This window comes from Anser anser, assembly GCF_964211835.1.
Source record: "Anser anser genome assembly, chromosome: 20".
In the NCBI taxonomy this organism is placed as follows: Eukaryota; Metazoa; Chordata; class Aves; order Anseriformes; family Anatidae; genus Anser; species Anser anser.
In genome coordinates this window covers 4831650-4850629 of record NC_139741.1, presented here as the reverse complement: position 1 = coordinate 4850629, position 18980 = coordinate 4831650, and the positions used below count along the sequence as shown (strand labels likewise).

At 39.8% G+C, this 18980-nt stretch overlaps 2 protein-coding genes across 2 annotated transcripts in view; both read left to right on the top strand.

Annotated features, from left to right (window-relative positions):
* EFCAB5 (EF-hand calcium binding domain 5) overlaps nucleotides 1-13642 on the top strand; it is a 48323-nt gene extending 34681 nt beyond the window's left edge. Inside the window, 7 exon segments of the mRNA XM_083806404.1 lie at nucleotides 15-118; nucleotides 929-1182; nucleotides 2000-2226; nucleotides 2854-2950; nucleotides 4240-5287; nucleotides 6050-6137; nucleotides 7298-13642. Coding sequence (XP_083662530.1) covers nucleotides 15-118; nucleotides 929-1182; nucleotides 2000-2226; nucleotides 2854-2950; nucleotides 4240-4382 — 825 coding nt within the window. The 3' untranslated portion in view covers nucleotides 4383-5287; nucleotides 6050-6137; nucleotides 7298-13642.
* NSRP1 (nuclear speckle splicing regulatory protein 1) overlaps nucleotides 5268-18980 on the top strand; it is a gene marked incomplete at both ends in the record, with an annotated part of 15134 nt that continues 1421 nt past the window's right edge. The window contains 6 exons of the mRNA XM_083806087.1: nucleotides 5268-5287; nucleotides 6050-6137; nucleotides 13658-13714; nucleotides 15370-15501; nucleotides 16451-16658; nucleotides 17299-17407. Of these exons, the coding sequence (XP_083662213.1) occupies nucleotides 5268-5287; nucleotides 6050-6137; nucleotides 13658-13714; nucleotides 15370-15501; nucleotides 16451-16658; nucleotides 17299-17407 (614 nt within the window). The remainder of the gene's footprint in view (nucleotides 5288-6049; nucleotides 6138-13657; nucleotides 13715-15369; nucleotides 15502-16450; nucleotides 16659-17298; nucleotides 17408-18980) is intronic.

Sequence of the window (18980 nt, the reverse complement as noted above, 5' to 3'; positions counted from 1 at the left end):
TTTCTCTCTAACAGACATGTGACTATGCTCTACGTAAAATGATTACTACAGATAATACAGGACAAAAAGAAATTCATACTTCTGCTGTTCTTTTCCTCAGAAAAGAAAACCTTTTAAGGTAGGCTCTGGAACATGCAACCTAACCAGTTACCTGTGGTCCTAGATTCTAGTCTGCATGATATACATTGTGTAAAGCCCATTGTAATGCAGCCCTACAACAGTGTCTGCAGTTGTCTCACTGTTGAGGCTTCTGTTGTAGATGCTTGTGATACTGAATTATGAAGGGGTAGGGTGAATTTTCTCTTTAATTTTAGGCCTGCGAAAACTTAACTTCCAACTTAATGCTTACCAGATGAGCTGCCAAGCAAGCTCTGCATCTGTTGCGAAGGATCAGAGCCTCTAGTGAAGCATTTCGCTCTTTACAGTCATTTTTTTTTTCCTGGCTATGTGTCTCATTTCCTTCAACTATCTGTTTCCTTCAACTGCCAAGATCCTCACAGACTTGTCTTTTAAGTATATCATCCTTGTCGTCAAAGTTGGTTGAACAGTAATTTGCTGTTCCAGCACATTTTTTTTCTTTTTATAAAACTCTATAGAACAAATGTCAACATGGTTATAATGGGAATCTGTTTTTAAGGCAAGAATACAAACTAGTGTGGGTCTGTTAAATTCTTATGATTTTCAGCAATTGCCTTGGGTAAGCAATATTGTGTTCCAAAACACTATTTTCTCCTTTCTGTATGTGGTTTGAATGATACTGAAGTATGTTCATATTTCAGTTCAAGGAATAAATGGTGATTGTAATATAATACCTTTGTTTTAACAACACGAGATGAATGGTCTTTAACTAAAATATGCTAAATGAAGTACCAAAAGAGACTGGAATGGTAAAGCTTAGGACATTTTCCTCTCTTTACTCTCATTTCAGAGATTACCTGTTTAAGTGCATAGACACTTCAGAAGTCGTTCGCACTTCTGTCTGTGGAGAATACCACGTTGCAGTACCTCTCCGTGACCTATCGAGACAAGCTCTTGGGTTATTTGATATCAGCATCGGACACCACCAGAAATTACCTCCTCATGAACGTAAAGACCTGCAGAAAATGTTGAAGGTGGCCCAAGCTGCCTGCTGTGAGATACTGAAGACACCTTCAGAGGAAACAAAACCAACCTATGTACTAGGTATTGTGCACGCCAGGATACATTTTTAGGAGTAGAAATAGGAATGTCAGTAAAACCACATCTGAAGTATCATTCATACAAGTATAGAAAGACAAATACAAAGCTTTGGTACACATGAATTACTCACGAGCAAGTCTACGTGCTGAGCAGAGTACAGTTAAACAGAATGTTCAGATTTTGGCTCTGGTTCACAGGATACTTTTGTGCCCAAGTCCCGCTAAAATCAAAGGTGCTTTGTTGCCTTCAGGGATCTATCACGTTCTACTCAGAACTGCCCCACCTAAGATTAAGAGAGTTTTAGTGTCAAAGTTCCAGAATTAAGTGCGTGCCCAGACCCTTCACCTGGACCCTAACCAAGGCAAGCACAGTGCCAAACCTGCTTATAAGTCAGGGTGCCCATGTCAGGTCTCCAGGCCAGGGTGCAATCTTGATACCATTTGTGTTTTCTGTTTGTCTGGACTCTGGAACCAGAATGAGCCACTATCTCTCCCAGAGGAGGTTGTGTTAATTACTCTCCCTCAGTGGCTCCTGTTCCCCCAGGAGCATAGTAACATTTATGGCATCTATCTAATCCCCTTAGGATGTTCAGCAGTCTCAGCATACCACACTTACATTACAGCAAGTTTTGTCTCCTTCTCAAGCACATATCCATTTTGAAATGTTTCATAGGATACTTGGGCTGTATACAAATGAATCACTTAGTCAAGGAGAAAAAAAGGTTAATCATATAGAGTGCAGAGGCTTTCAGTCAATAAAATAAGTCTTGAGTAGCATTATGTTTCTGATAACTTCTTGAAAGGTTGGTTTTTGATTCCAGAGGCAGAACACATGAATTTGAGGCATGCAGGAATTCTTTTCCACCGGTTCATGCTGCAGGACCTACGTGAGTGTGTCCAGAAACTCAATGCTGAGAGCTTTGCTGAAATGAAGAGCTATGAAGAACCACCAGCTCTACTACATAACATAGTTAAGGCTGTGCTGTTGCTTTTCAATCCAAAGTGGAAGGGCTCAGAGAAGATTGAGAGCTGGAGTCAGTGTGTACTGGTGAGCCATTTTTTTCCGTTATTCTTCCACCAAGAAGATACAGTGGAATTTACCAAGGGTGAATTGGTAGTGAAATAATTCCATGCACATTACATGAAAGGGGCTGCCCAGTTTAATAAACCAGATTTGTTTTTAAGAGAACAGGAAACGGATAAGTGGGCACTGGAGATATGTTCATGTAAAAGCAATGACCAGACACAACTATTTAAAAATCGCTTTGTAAATACAGTTGCAGATGTGGAAATGTAACAGAATTGGATGGTTGAACTTGGAGTGATTACAGTCATTAAGACAGTGACAGGGAGATGTTATATACAGTAAATGTCTATATACTGACTAAATGCAAAATGAAGAGTATGACTTGTAATTATTTTTAAAACATTGGAAGGATATCCTCCAAGTTAAGAATATCTGAAAGACTGCGTGCTCCTTTGTTTCTCAGGTACTCACTCACCTTCCTGTATTTTTACTTTTCAGTTTCTCCATCCTTGCAGACATCTTCCTTTCAATCTCCACTTCTTTACTTACCATTTTTAGATTTCCTATATACTTAAGTTACCCTTCTTTAGTTCTGTAACCCTCTCTTACATTTTTCACTGCCATCTGACTCTGTTCTCTGCATTGCAGAATCTTGATGACAATTTGATTCAGGAGATTTATTGCTTTGATCCAACTGCTTCATCTGTGCAAGTTCAAGGAGAGCTGCTGCTGGACTGTATTGGTGGTAAATACCATAAAGTAATTATGAGATTACCAGACACAGCTCAGTAATGAAACTCTGTCAGCTGCAACATTCAGCTGCATGCTTTTAAAGACTTTATTTCTGAAACTAACTTCGATTTCCCAGTGTATTAAACAGCAGATAAGGGGTCCTAAATATCTGCAGTCTTTTTTGGTCAATAAAAGTCAACCTGTTCAATTTATTATCAGAATTCACTGCCTTAAGGAAAGGGGAGCAAATCAGCTTTGAAATCTACCAGAACAGGTGATCTCATTGTGAACCTGCAGGTAACATGCTAAGAATGATGACTTTTTTGGCAAGTAACCTGTTCTGTGTACCAGAGCAGTCAAGAGGATGTTACTATTTGTAATATCTCTGCAGAAGAAATGACTGCTGTTCTTGTTGATGTCTTTCACTTGATTTAATGCCAGACTGAGGCCTGTTAAAATCAAGTATGGACGAGACTTACTAATTTAGCTGGGGATACTTATTGACAGTGTCCAGCCTACTGATGAACAGTAAACACCTAATGCAGTCTGAGTTCGTGGGTTTTTTTTGTTTGTCTTCCTCATATATATTAAACTAATACCAAAGAGAATGAAACAGGCCTAGAGCATCCAGTCCTCCTTCACTAAGAACCTAGATTTAACTAGAAAGGGTACAGCTTTGACAAACTACTGCTGTGTGCTACAAAAGGCTTGTTTCCCAGGCTGGAACTTACTGTGAGACAGTGGTGTGAGATTAGCGGTGTGAATACCAGTATGATTCACAATTACAGGAATTCCTTTTAAATGAATATCAGTGTTCACACATGGTGTATGTTGGACAATACCCATATGTTCTATATACGTGCCCTGTAATACGGAACAAAGCACTAATAACCTATGCTCTACTCACAGAGCAACCTTTGGAGGTGACTGTATGGTGACCTCTAACAGCATATAATAAAAGAGTTTCAGTGGATAATTACTCTTAAATCAAATCTGAGCTTGGAAAAAAAGCACTTTTCTCACTACATTTTTAATTATCAAATGTTTAGCATTAAATAGAGCACTTTATACAACAGGGGACCTACGACAATGCGAAATAAATTATAATAAAAATGAAGCATTCATGTTCTTGACCATTCATTATCATAAAACACCATTTCAAAGCATCGCAATTTTCCAGGGTGGAATTATTGGACTTGGGGAAAACTCCACTGATGGGATGACCTTCTCTATGCAGTCCTATACAACACTGGCCACAGTTTTGACTTGGCCTGTTGCAGTTACAGCTCTTCTTTGTTTCAGGTGTACCTCGAGCAGAGGTGTGGAAGCAGGGCTCAGTTCCAGCCGAGTACCTGTACAACTGGATGCACACCTGCTTGTCACTGATGGAGATGACGAAGAGCCTACAGAATAAAAAAGCTCCAGCTTTCACCAGCAAAGTCTAGCGTGCCTTCAGCTGAAGCACTAATTCCTTATCTAACCCTAGAGGTTCTGGTATTTGACATCTTTTATTTAATAAGCTGGTGCTTTATATTTTGGTCTGTTATAATGGTCTGTTGTGTGTTATTAAGAAAAATAAAAACATTAAAGGAGACAATTTTGTTGTTATATCTAGTAAATTTAAAAGCTTATTTAACCTTTTTTTTAAAAAAAATAATTCCAATGAGAAAGAAAGGAGGGAAGAGTTTATGTCTACCAAGCTACAGCGCTCATAAATGATACAGAAAAAAAATTCAAGACTCGCTGTCCTTAAAGTACTTTTAAGAAATAATTTTACCTAAAGGTTGTTAATCAGCATTTTTTTTAAGTTCTTCTGAATGTTACAGAAAAGCACAATCATTTTAATATAGAAAGAGAAAAAGCTCTCTTATTGGGACAAAGCCTGAGATTACAGCAAACTTGACTGTCTGCAGCAAGATTTCATCTTTGCAATAACGTTTCTTAGCGGCAGAACCGCTTCTTTAATAAAATTTGATAAAATTTGGGGAAATTAAACTCCTCTTTCTTTGCTCGGCCACAGGCGACACCACCAGGGGACCGGCGGGCACAGGCCCGCTGCCCCCCCCTCAGCCCGCCGCTGAGGGCGCCTCAGGGCGGCGCGGGCCGGCCGCCTCCCCGCTCGGCACTTTCGCCACTCGTCAAAAAAGGCCTTAAAAAAAATCTCTCCAGCCGCCCCCGTCCCCTCCCGGCCCGCTCCCCGCTTCTCCACAGGAGCGGGGCCGGGTGGCGGCAGGGCGGTGAGGCGCCGGGGTGTGGCTCGGGGGCTCGGAGCCGCGAGGAATCTGCGGCCGCCGAACGGCGGCGGCGACTGTGACGGAGCGCGGCCCAAGATGGCGGCGGCCGGCAGGCAGTGAGTGCGGGCGGGCCGCGGGGGGCTCGGGGGGCCCTGCCTCGGGCCGGGGCGAGCCCCGCACAGCCCCGGGGGGGCTCCCTCGTCCCGGCCGCGGGGCAGCTCCCGCAGCCCTGCCGTGCTGCTCCGTGAGGCGATGTTTGTGGCGCCGCGCTCTGTGGAGAGCCCTTTGCTCTGTGGGGGGCCCAGGGGGAGGCTGAGGGGAGAGGCAGGCCTGGCCTGCCACGACTGCAGGGAGTGTTTCTGAGCGCAAAAACGGGCCGTGTCCGCACCGGGGCCCGTCCTGTGCAGTTAAATGGTGCCTGGGCGGTGTGAGCGGGCTGCAGGCCGCATCCCCTGCTGCTGCCGCCTCAGGGGGCCCGAGCTGCAGGCTGGTGGCACGCGGGGTGGGTTCACGGCACCTGCAAAGGCTGCTACAGAGCGGTGTGTGAGGGGTTGAAGCGGCAGGTTGGGCAGCTGGAATTCCTTACTGCTCTGCGGAGGGGAAAAACAAAACATCACATGGAGAACTCAGGGCAAGAGGGGTTTGTGGCCTGATTTAGGAAGGTAATTTTAGTCAGGAATATGGGAAAAGACAGCAGTAGCCATAGGAGAAGCTGGCAAGCTGAGTGCGCTGCTGGAAATGCTGCTCAGATCTGTACTCAAAACATTACACTGATGCTGATCTTTGTTTCTAAAATTGTAAGGAGTAGGTTTTTGATTTGGAACCTACGTATTTTGCTGCAAATAATGTTAAAGGTAACTTTTTATATTTTTCCTTAGATATGGGCTTATTATGCCCAAGAAAATGCAGCAGAAGAATCTCGTTTCCAGCAAACTCTCGGTGTTCGCAGATGACTCTGATGAAGAGGTCAGTTCAACAGTTTTCTTTTGAAATATGCCCCATTTTCTGCAAACAGTTTGTTTACAACCATAATGCCTGCATCAGGTTATAGCAGCATTGTTAAGATGTTTATTATCACTTTGAATTTGGGTGTGAAATATGATCTGTGTTTTCTTTAGTGCAACTTCAATGGAAGTAATCATTAATCTCTGCCATCTCTTCCAAAAGCTCATCATATTCGTTTGCAAGAGTTAACGGCATCTAGCCCATAGATTTGTTGGTTACCTAGGTGACCGTGTCTACAAACAGAACAGCCAGTAGTAATCAACGGTTGTTTCTCAAATATTAACTGTATAGTTGTTAAGTGTATTGTATCCTTTAGATTATTGCACGCAGTTTCAATATAATTGATTTATTGTTGGTACTCACTTTAAGCAAAAGCAGAGCTGTACGAACTAAAAGTTTTAAAGAAAAAAAAGGCAAGTAATAGGAATTGTAATTATCAAGGTACGCACAATCCCTGCAATAATATATCAAAAAATATACAGCTTTTCAGTGACCGCAGAGTTTATTGATAATCTGTGATGTATGGCTACATTGCAGGATGTTGATAGTATTCTTTTATATAGCTGTCTTTATTTTATTAAGTATTACCTTAAAAATATTAGCTTTCTACCTGATCCAGTAGATGGTGCTGCCCACTATAAAAATTACACTTCTGGATGTACTGCTCTACACATGGGGCGCATCCAAGGACTGGCTCGGTGTGTACGCTGGTTTGAACGCTTACAGATACTCAGCTTCTTAAACAGAATTTTTGAAGACTTCAGAGCCAGTAGTTTCATAGCTTACAGGAAAAGGATAGAATTGTGGAGATGAACTCCCTACACAGATGAGAGATAAGGTTAACATTTCTTTCTCTGTTTCTGGAGATAAAATTACAATTTGCTGGGTATTATCAAGCAGCAATTACCTGTGATGATTTAATCATAAGGTATCGTGTAATCATAATACAAGAATATTAATCTTTTTTTCCCCCAAAAACCAGAAAATGCTCTTTCTATTGTGTAGTTGAAAAAACAATGCTAATAAAGCATCAAGTAACCTTTGTTGGTCTCTGACTCCTAGTATCAAAACACTTTTTAATAAACTAGCAGTTGTTTTTTTTGTCATATTTCTGTGACAAGTTGAGCAATTCCCATCCTCTGTGAGAGGTCAAATCCAGAGTGCCGCTGCTGAAGATGTCTGAATTCCCTCTGCACAGTGCATGAGAGGACTGAGGAGCTTCTTAGTAATATCCACTCAACCCCAAACATGAAACTGCAGCTTACGGGAGGCACAGAGGACAGGAACATGTCTGAAATCCCATCCCTTTCCTCACTTGACTGCTTTCCTTAGCGCTGTGGGGAGGTGTGTCCCTCTGACTGAGCTCACAGCTGGCACCAGGGCTCTAAAGAGAGGCTTTCCTTCAAACACAGCTGATGGACGTGACGGGGATCCACTGTCCTCCGTGGCAGGAGCCCTTTCCCTTTCTGTGGCAGTATGGGATTTGGTATCCTTCTCTGCACCAAGGGACTGACCCCACATTTTCCAGATCCCAAGGATTGAATTAATCTGTTGTCGTTAAACATTAAATGGTAGGACTGGGAACCCTCAGTGGGTGAGGGGTGACTTGCATTTTTTCTATTTCTGCATTTTCTCTTTTTAATACCTCAACATGAAAGTAAACTAATGCTAATAATAATACTAGTAATAATAACAACGTGTGTTGATGTCAACTAACTTGTAGCTTAACAGATCAAGTATCATTCCTTTCAGAAGAGCTGACATTTGCTGCCAGGCTGCTCTAAAGACTCTTTAAAGTTGTCATGCACATCAGTATGGTACATACCCAGCAAAAAGTAATAATCTCATAACTGCCTTTATCAAAAAGGATCATTTTTAAAAAAGCAAAATTACTTTATTAGTTCAATAATAATTCCAGAGCTTTTCAAGATAAGGAGCAGCATTTGGGAGGGGTTTCATTTCCTGTCTGCTGCCTTATCAGTCAGAACTACATCTCAAATGTCTGGAGATTATGTATTTTTAACTGAACTCTAATAAAGTTTGTGCTGGGAAATCTGCACCCCTGACTTGGTCTGTGATTATATATTAGATACCAAACTTTCAGTCCTTTTTTTTTTTTTTTTTAAATGCTACTATGCATATTTCATTAAGATTTTGCCTGTACCCTTGCTGAAAGAATTCAAAATGTGATCATTTTTACTGTGACTAAGTACATTAATGGATGTTAGTCGCTGATGAAGATGTTCTTTGGGTTAGTTCACAACAATAGAACATCTTGGATAGAAATTTTCTTAGAATAAATTTTCCCAGCGTTGAGTGGTATAAAGTAAATCAGGTGCTTACAGTTATTTCTAGTCAACATAGTCTTGAATTACTTGCCTTCAAAATGAGGAATTGTTGCTGTTTTTAAAAACTGGGGGGAAGGTTGTTATCCCTAGGAATGGCTGTTGTAGAGAACAGATGTTACATCAGCAAACTACGAGACGTCAGAAATAAACTTCCATTCTGGCATACCGTTACTTGTTGTATATCCATTTTCTCCCAAAATATTATCCCTTTATTCATGCATTGTGATTTCAGAGGTGGCTTGTCAGTATTCCTAGTGGACTGTTCTGTTTTGTTTTGGAATTTAGTTGAAAGTATCTCTCTGTAAATTGAGACTCATTTTGCAGCATGTAAAATTTCTGTGTTAGTGTATCAGAATTATCCAGCATACGTTTTCATGTCTTACCAAGCAATTTTTCAAAGCTGATTTTTTTCTTCAGGATTTCAAGTGTAGGTAAAATATAACCTGTGCGTAGACCACAATAGGTGCTAAATTCACGAGGGAGATCATGGAGTCAGTGTGGATAGTTCTGCCAGTGTATCAGCCTGGTGAGGTCTTTTTCTGTTTGTTTTTGTTTTTTAAGTGACCATCCAAAAGAAAAGTAAAAGGAGTATTTTAAGCAAGCACAAAGAAAGTTGGTTTTTTTTTTTGCTTGAAAATGAGCAGGAAACTATGTCACATGTAGACTCAAATTTTTATTTTTGCTTTAGGTTCCTTTCAAAAAGGACACTGTGACTGATAAAAAGAGTGGAGAACTAATGATAACGACTGGAGTTTATGTGAGAGTTTGCATGCAGAATAAGACTAAATAGACTGAGGGGCTCTTAGGTCACTGACAGAAAGGAAGTGGAGAGGAATAACTCCCCAGGAAACGTGTAAAATCAAAAATGATTCAGAGAAAGCAAAGTGATTTTGCTGTTTCTCATAACATGAGCAGTAGGGGATCTTAAGGAATGACCAAGTAGCTGGTTTCATCTAAACACAAGGAAGTTGTTTTTCTCCACACAATGTCTAATTAAGTTGTGGAACTCACTACCACAGGATATTGTGGCATGGCCAAAGCTATAAATGGGTTCAGGAATGGATTCGTCAAATCAGGGGATGCCGCTGGTGTCAAACAATGGTCCAGGTGCATCCTCCGCTTCAGGAAGTCCCCAGACTTCTAGTTGCTGGAAGCTGGGAGGGTATGTCAAGGAAAGCTAATTCTGTACGGGAGTTGTTTTACACGTTCTTTCTCTTCTCCTTGTACCAGTCACCATGGCTTGTACAGTGTATGAACGGAGGTGAATCTGTTGTGAGTTCTTTTTTTTTTTTTTCATAGAGGCCTGAGCCTCTTGTACACGTAGCGATTGTGTCCCTGTGCAGGATCTAGTTAGATCATACAGGTCTCTATGAGAGCAAGACCTAAAGATGGTCTCTCTGATGAGACCAGAGCTCTCTAACTGCAGGACCAAGACCCCATTAATGCCCTGATGAGGGGAAAGACAAGAAGGTCCCAACCCTCCTCCATTCCCTTTGGTTGGCCTGGGACCTGAGGGCTGCCTCGCCAAGGTGAGATGGGAGGAAGCAGAAAATACAGAGAGGAAGCGAAGAGCTGCAGATGAGACCCGAGATGTGGGAAGACGGGGATGTTGTGGCAGGAAGGTAGAGAAAACATGTGGAATCCCACTTTTTAGATGTTGGATTTTTGAAGTTTGAATTGTACTTTTTGTATGAAGCTGTAAATGGTTTGCAGTGCTCTGTTAGAATTGGAACACACCTGAGTCGAGCTAAAAGCATTGGTCAGTAGTTTCAGTGTCTAACAGTAAAAATTCTTAATTTGCACGGGTTTTATGTGACTTCAAAGGATAGGGTTAAACCATCTTTTCCTTCTAGAAAATATTAAACTACAAGCTTTGTGCTTCTGAAGAATAGCTTGACTTCAGGGAAAGAGACAGATTTGCTGAGCTTCTGGGGCCTTTAATAAATGGGCAGTTGATAAGTAAAAACAATACAAAAGAACAGGAAGTTCTCATCTATCAGAGCTCATAGCACAACAGGAAATTGTCAACCATAAACCATTAGGGAAGGTGTTTGTTTTCTATAAACTTGCCGCCGTTCTAGGCAAACATATCACAGGTGGACTTCTTTACAATTACATGTACAATAATGAGGATTATATATTACTTTTGTGTTTGTGTAATCTTCGTAGATCAACACATTCATTTCATGTAGGCAGACAAGGAAAACATTCTGAGCAGCGTCTGAAATATTTCAGTGGAATAAAGCTCACTTTGTAAATAGGGCCACAGGGTCTGTTCTGTCTGTTAGTGAGCCTTTGCTTTCTGCCGTAATACGGAGGAGACTCCTCGGTGTTCAGGCACCTTTCAGGAAAGCCAGTGTAAGAGTGTCTGACGGAGGAATCCTTCAGTGGTGACTCTTAATATGTCAAGCAGAGGGACATCATCTTCCCCGAGAACCAGGAGGAAATCTGGAAATCCAGGTCTTACATTAAATGTTTGTATGTGTTCCGCTGCCAAGTTAAAATAGTCATCTATATGAAGATCACACTGTTCGTATATAGCATTTTTAGAAGAAAGCACGACATAAAAATTACGTACAATATTGTAAATATTTCTCAACAAGTTCTGCAATCCTGAAAGCTAGAGGGAAATACTGAGGGCTGAAGACAGGATTCTTGTAGGGTGTTATAACCAAATAATGCACTATCCAGCATTCAGTGGATGCAGGCAGGTGGTACCGTACGTACATCTCCCAGTACTGACAGCGTTGCCTTAGCACCATTTTTTTTTTCCTCTTGCTGAGCTTGGAATTGCTTGGTACTGCTCTGACAAAGCACCTTTCAGGATAGTTTTTTAGACGCGGCTACACAGAAGCTTGCAAGTCTCGTTATTATTTGTGGTTTGCCTAGCAGAAAAAAGCCGTGTAGAGGTGATCCCTCTGTGTACCCGTTAGTCCCCCCGCTAACAATCCTAACTATGCTACATAGGTGGCAGAGGTCCCGAAAACACTCTTCCTGTGTTTTTTTGTGAAATTTGGCATCTGAGTAAAGGACAGACAGCTGAGAATTTGTGATTCTAATTTTTCTCTGCCTGAAGAAGGAATAATTGAGGGACTGCTCAGCACAGGGGTAGCTGTGGATCACACAGAGTGTTGCCCCCCTGACAAATCAGGCAGGTAGGGTGTTTGAGGGGATGATAATGGGAATAAAGAGACAGAGGGCACAAAGGCACATAAAATGAAAGTCCATTAATTCTGCTGCTTATGGCACAACTTGTTCTGTTTCTGAAATTAACCAGTGACAAAGATTTCAACTGTTTACAGTCTGTCATGTAGAAAATTGTGGAAAAGCACTTAGGTGTCTTTCCTTGTTGACCCATGTGTTGAAACTTCAATAGCATAAGAAAAAGAGGTCATGACACATGTATTACTTGTAAGCATCAGAGGAAATTCAGAGCCCTCTCGTTTAGGGAATCTGTTTGATTTTGCGTTGTGCTAGTTCTGTTTGATTTCAGAAGATCCTAGTTGCTGTTTCAGGGTCCCTGCTAGTTGGTTTTCTGCTTAATTTTATTAGAGCTGATTACACAATCTCTTCTCTTTTTAGAAAGAGATAGCGTGTACTCCGAGGTGGTGGGGCACTGGAACAGGCTGCCCAGAGAAGCTGTGGATGCCCCAGCCCTGGGGCAGGTTGGATGGGGCTTTGGGCAACCTGGTGTGGTGGGAGGTGGCAGGGGCTTGGGACTGAGTGGGCTTTAAGGTCCCTTCCACCCCAAACTGTTCCGTGTTTCTGTGAATCTATGCACTAGTCAAAGCCGCAAAGCTTGGGAAGCTGCCAAAACACAAGAGGATTTTTTCCTTCCTATTTCTGCTTTTTAAGATGAAGCGATATCTAATTACATAAACAAGGACAGGAGTCCTGACATTTATAGTGCGTCTGTTTAATAAACAGTATTATCTCTTGGTTCAGAAAAGATAGAAATTAAAAGACAAAACTAAATAAAACTCAGTCGTGTTTTTTGTTTGTTCGTTTGTGTTATTTGTTTTTAGAGAGTATGCAGATTAGGAAATGCTTTCAGTAGTGGATACTCTTTTTTCTTGGGGAAGATTAGTATTGCTGCTTTCTAGCTTACTTATCTTGGAATATTAACCATTAATGCCTGAAGTACATGCTGTTCAAATCAGCAACATTCTTGTTTTTAAAAATACAGAACTAATGATACCGATCAAACTTGAAATATTGCCAAATCTTTTTGGATATTTCTATGAAAGCAGTTCTCCCATGGCGTTGCCAGTAAGAATGTCTGCTCGGCGCTGTCACTTCTCTGTTGAAATTTACACATGGGAAGCAATATGTGAATTCTGAACAGCACCTATTTCACAGAGTATTAGAAATATAATTCAAAAACCATTGAGAATATTTATCCTTCTGTATTCTTAAGTACACAGTTTGCAAGAACATTCAGATGGTTTTGATACATAAATTGATAGGAGGATATCATTCCAATTTCTCATGATTTGGGGTGGTCTGTGTTTTCCTTTTTTTTTTTTTTTTTTTTCCTAGCAACAACTGAAAGAAGTTTAGTGGTTGTAAGAGTGCACAGGTGTATCACAGGCATTATCTCTTAGGAATATGTTTCAGTTTTCACCTTAGATACCCTTTGCTAGGTGTTTTGACTGCTGATGTGCTAGCTTCATGTACCAACAGACTGACCCTTGCTGCAGTGGAGGGATATGGCTTTTCTACGAGTTTTTTGGCAGCGGTTGGAAAAAGGCATTGAGACAAAACAATTTCCACAGACCTCCTCACGTCTCTGAGCGTTTCTTGAGCAGAGGCTGCTTGGTTTGTGAAATAGCAGGAAATTGTTTGTAGCTTTTGAGGTACACTGTAAAATTGTGTTCTTAAACTCATCACCGTTTTTATAAAAGACATACATATGTTGAGGTAGGGCAGTATTTTGCTCACAGAAAAGGCTGATTCGTTGTACGCTTATGAATGAACTTTTAGTTTTTCTTGCTTATGGAAAAATGCTGTTGAAATGAGAGACTGCCTAATGCAAGGGGGCTGTTTAGGTAACTGTTCATTAGAATGGCAGAAAAATAATATGAGCTGTGTCAATGTAATTAATTTTATTTCTGCAATGTTTTTTTCTTACAGCCATCTGTCGGTGAAAGTCTTCAGAAAGAAGCATTGAAAAAACAAGTGATGAAACAGGTAAGGTGCGGTGGAGACTCTTCATGCCCGTGACAAATTTGGAAATGAGTGCATTTACTATCCAGGGAGATATGGGAGTTTTAACGTGTATTTGGTTGTTTGTCTTCAGGCAAGCAGCCAGTTCAGCACAGCTGCAGTTACACACGTTTTATTTGCTGGCAAAGGTGCCAGAAATTCCAGCTAAGAATAAGAAATTCTTGCTCCTGTCCTTTTACTCTTGCACCTTTGTGTTGGAATAGTGGCTTATGAACCTGTGCCGCTACTGAGACATGTGAAATAAGCAGCCTGACAGTGCAGACCTAAAAGCAGGGCTGTGGACAGAGGAGTAAATGGGACACAGGGAAGACAAAAAAACCTCGATGGAGTGAGTGAAGCTGAGGAGCTTTCTAATCTGGCTTTGCCAGTGACATCAGTGTATGTGGATGTGCATTTTTATCTGGTTTCTGCTGTATTGATAAAATGTATTCCCTTCCTAAACTTCCTCCATAAATTGTTGGCCAGTGTGTTTGTTTTTTTTCAGTTCTTTATGTGATAATGTATCCCAAAATGCATTGCCGTATATCCTGCTGATTCTGCACATCCTGCAGGCAGTGTGCTTCCCAATTTTTCTGAAGTATACTTGAAAAGACAAAGGAAGTGAGAAAGTCCTTTACTAGCTTTTGGCCTCCTGTCTTGACTGAATGAAAATATAACTCAAATTATATGGTTTGTATTTAAGTGTGATCAAAATCATGGAATCAAATAGAATGTGATTCTATTTTTTACTGCAGTTACAGAATGAAATTTACTATTCCTAATTCTAGGCTTCCACACAGATGTCTTTCAAAGATAAGACTTGTTGTAATCAAGATGGTCTTTTTGTTACTCTGGTCAACAGATTAAGGATGTTATAAAATGCGTGGATTTTTTTAAACTTTACCAGTAGGCAAATGCTCATGATTATTTTCCAGAAGCATTATAATTGGAATCTAAAGTATTCTAAATATGGAAAGATAAAATTGTAACCAATTACATTTCCCATTTTATTAAATAATTGCAGAAACATAATTGTGTATTTTCAGAGTTAGAGTTACCCTTTTAAAAATTCCTCATGGTTCTATAATTTTGTGCATTTCTCTTTGCAGCATAAAATTTCTTTAAACATGAAATTCTCAAAGCCTTTCCTCTAGCAAAGATTTTCTTTCGCTTTTGTGGGCACGATTGTTCTTTTTTTGGGTTCTTTTTGCTATAACCAGAGTAGCTGTAGAACTGCCTAATGAAAGGTCTGCGACTGAGGTTTAACACAGAACTGGTCATAACTTAAAACAGTAAAAATTTAAGTTTAATCAATACAAATCAAAGCTTGTATTGTGGCATAAAATGCATTGATGTTTTCAGTTTCTCAAACTGTTTTGTTTGTAGAATGTAATATTACAAAGTATTGTTGTTGTGTTGGTTTTTTTTTAATATTTAAATATATACCAACAGTAGGCCTGTGACTGTTATCGAGGAGTAAGTTATACAGAAGAAACATGAGTTTTACTTTTAAAAAAAGCTCCAGACCTATTGAAGACATAGTAAGAAGGAAAAAGATATTTATGCTCCATTCATTTGACATATTCGTGCTTCATTCCTTTATCTTTTCTTCCCCACACTTCTGTTTTGTTTTGTTTTAGACTAAATTGGAAATTCAGAAGGCTTTGTCGGAAGATGCTACAGTGTATGAGTATGACAGTATTTATGATGAAATGCAGCAGAAGAAGAAAGAAAATAATGCCAGAATGTTATCAGGAAACGATGAGAAAAAGGTCGATACTTGAAAATGTATGCTGTCTGTCTTATCTCTGTATGCTTGGAATAACTACAATCGCTTAACTTCTAAGCTTTGCCAAACGTGTTCTCTAATGGGGCATGCAAGGTTGTACTCAAATTCTGTTACCTAAGGTAGTAATTTGCAAAAATGTTGGTAGAACTACAAGTTCATCAGATACTGCAGAGTCCTGATCCAGTGGAACTCAGGAGTGCAGCAGACTGCAGGTTTCCCACCCAACTTAGGATGTCTAGCATATCTTTCTCTATTTGTTAAGAGACTTTTATAGTGGGATAATGGGGTTAGAGACAATGGGCCCTGCAGCAATATGACTTCTGATAATAAAGGACAATGAACATAAATTGTCCCTTCTCACTCACTGGTGTGCTCACAGGAAACCTGTCAGAACACTAAAGTAATTACCTTTCGTTGGTGAAATGTGAGCCAGTTTTCACAGCCCAATGCCTGATTTCAAAACATTGCAGGATTATCCTGACAAATGATATTTTTGTATTTACTTATTCTATTTCGTTTGAACGCGCTTGTCAGGTTATGTGGATATAAAAGAAAGCTTTCTTCTCCCTTACGTCAATAGAAAGGCAAGACTTTACAAGACAGAAGACAGGGTTGAGAAGTAGAAAAAAAAGATTTAGTTTCACTCACAGAAAAAGTCATCCTAGTCAAAGTTGGGCTGAATGTTTTCACTGAATACAGCAACCTGTGTTGTTATTGGGAAGCATGCCACAATAGTGACCTAAAGGGATGATAGTTTAACATTGCTGTTGGTGTGAGAATGTGTTAAATTAGCTTCTGTCATTTTTTTTCCTATTACTTCTATTTTTCTATTATTTCTATTCTGTCAACATCTCCAGCAGTCCCAATTTGTGTTTTCTTAGCCACCTTAATTATCTCTCATCATTAAACTTTTTTTTTCCCTCCTATTTTAGCCTAGATACATCCACAATATCCTCAAAGCAGCTGAGATTAGAAAGAAGGAACAAGAAAAAAGAATGGAAAGAAAAATTCAGAAAGAGCGTGAAATGGAAGGAGGAGAGTTTGATCACAAAGAGGCTTTTGTGACTTCGGCCTATAAGAAGAAGCTGCAAGAGAGAGCTGAGGAGGAGGAAAGAGAAAGAAGACAGGCCGCTCTGGAGGGTGAGATTAACACTGAACCAGCATACCTCTTAAAAAGAAGTATGGCCTTGTACATGTTTACAGCATTGTCATCTGGTCTTTCTGTAAGGCTTGATATAGTTTCAATATCAAAAAGGAGCAGATAACAGACACTGAATCAGATCCCGCTTTCCGTCTGTTATTTTCCCTTGTACAGGTTACTGAAGGAACAGAGGAAGCTCCTCCATTTGTGTGTCAGTACTATTTGGGCTTTAATTTTTGAGGAAGTGTCAGTTACTGAAGGAGGACTTCTAAGCCTGGAGTACAATTATGCTTGCGCTCCCTAACCAGATATTCTGTAGTGTCACAGAAATAGGCATAAAAATAGGAACTATAAATAGATGTTAGAATAACAAACAAGATATATTGGACAGACATGTAATCTCCTGCATTTTTTAGCATCTTGAATGAGGTAATTCTGGTCTAGTGGACCTCTGTCTGTTTCAGCCTTCTTAAAACATGGCCTGCTATGAGGTTGGATTGGCTTGCTCAGAGCTTTTTGCACTCCAGGCTTGAAAACCTCCAGGGTGGAGATGGCACTCTTGGTGTCTTTACCAATTGTGAATTGTGTCTGATGAGTATTTATAACACAATAAATCCAACCTTGCTTTTTTTCCCTTAGCATACTTGGATGTGACCAAACAGAAGGATCTCAGTGGATTTTACAGACATCTTTTAAACCAGAGGGTAGGGGAAGAAGAGATGCCGAAATGCAGCTTCCGTGAAGCCAGGTACAATGCAATTCCAGAAAGCTTTCACGTATAAAACAGCTGCTGGTTGATTGTGGTTCCAGATTTAATGGAATACCACAAGAAATAGGGAATAGTATATCACACAGGTAGGGGTAACCTGATCACTTCAGAATCACAGAATGCTTTATACATACCTCTAGTTAACAAAATTATTTGGAAAATGTCCAGTGATCATCAATGGTATAGACTGTAAGACAGCAACAAGGAGGACAGGGATATGGTTAAAAAGTGTCAGAGAACAGTCATACTTGTAACAGTACTTTATATTATTCTACCTATGTTTACTTCGGTTTACATAGTATTTTGCAATCTGCATTAAGTTAAATATTTTGAACCACGAAGGAGGCAAAAAGTAAAATAAAATAATGGGCATATAGAGGTAAGTCATAGGAAATGTTGATATGAATTTCTTGAAAAAAATGTCGAACTCTAACATTGTACTTATTGTACTAGATTATGTGTTTGGTATAAAGATATGCCACCTGTTGGAATTAATAGGAAAAGGTAGTGTAAAAGAAATAGGAAGTAAGAAATACAACTGGAAGAAAAGCAGAACAGCTTCCTGAATTTAAGCAAAAAATGTGAAATTTGCAGCCACAGTTTCATCATTTGAGACTTAAAGTATTAGTATACCTACATGTTTGGAAAAACATCCTGGCTTCCACCAGAGAGAAAGACCTGCATGATTTCAGTGGCTTACAAAGATTGCTACTGAGATGGTTAAATGAATTTTGCTTTTTATGGTTTCCTCTTTTTTTATTGATGAAATCTTTGTTATTCTCTTGAATCTGTGTAAAACAGTAGCAATAGTGTTTGTAGTGTAAGTAAACAGCCCACATAGTTTTCTATTTGCTTTAATGGGTCTTTCAAAGCCTCTTCAGTAAAATGTGGTTTTCTGCTGCGTAGAGATCATCTGAAATTGGTGGTTTCTTAATCTTGCATATTAAGGAAGTGTTTCTTCTGCGAGTTGTATATAAAGTTAATTTGTGGGAAAGCAAATAGTACTTTAGATGGTGCTCCCAGAAAACCTTTCGTGTGAGCTCCAGCTTATATTTTAATCTTTCTTAGGGTGGTACTGTAGAATACAGAGAGAACACAGCTTGACTTTCAGATCTCAGAATTTGCAGTACATTCATTTTAGTTAATTGGGTTAATAAAGTAGATTATTGGATTTTCCAAGTTAATTTTTTAGTCATTGTTGAAAGACTTTAAAGCAAGCATCAAACACTTAATCTAAGTGGATGGCGTGCTGATTCATAAGAATTTACCGCAGCCTGTAACTGCAGCTGTATGATTAGGAAGAGGAGACATATGGCTTGTGTGTGATTAAACATGCATTTCCATCAGTCAGAAAAGAATGACGAAGCATAACTTCTTCTGCCCAGTTCCCAAATTTGTCCTTCATGGATCGTCTTTTTTGTTTAAGAATCTATGAGCTGTTAAAAAGTTTTATTTAGTCACAAGAACGAGAACTTCAGAAATACTGGAGTAAAAATCTACTACTTCTAATGGAAGCTATGCTCCTACTTCTGTGAACAAAAACATACAACGT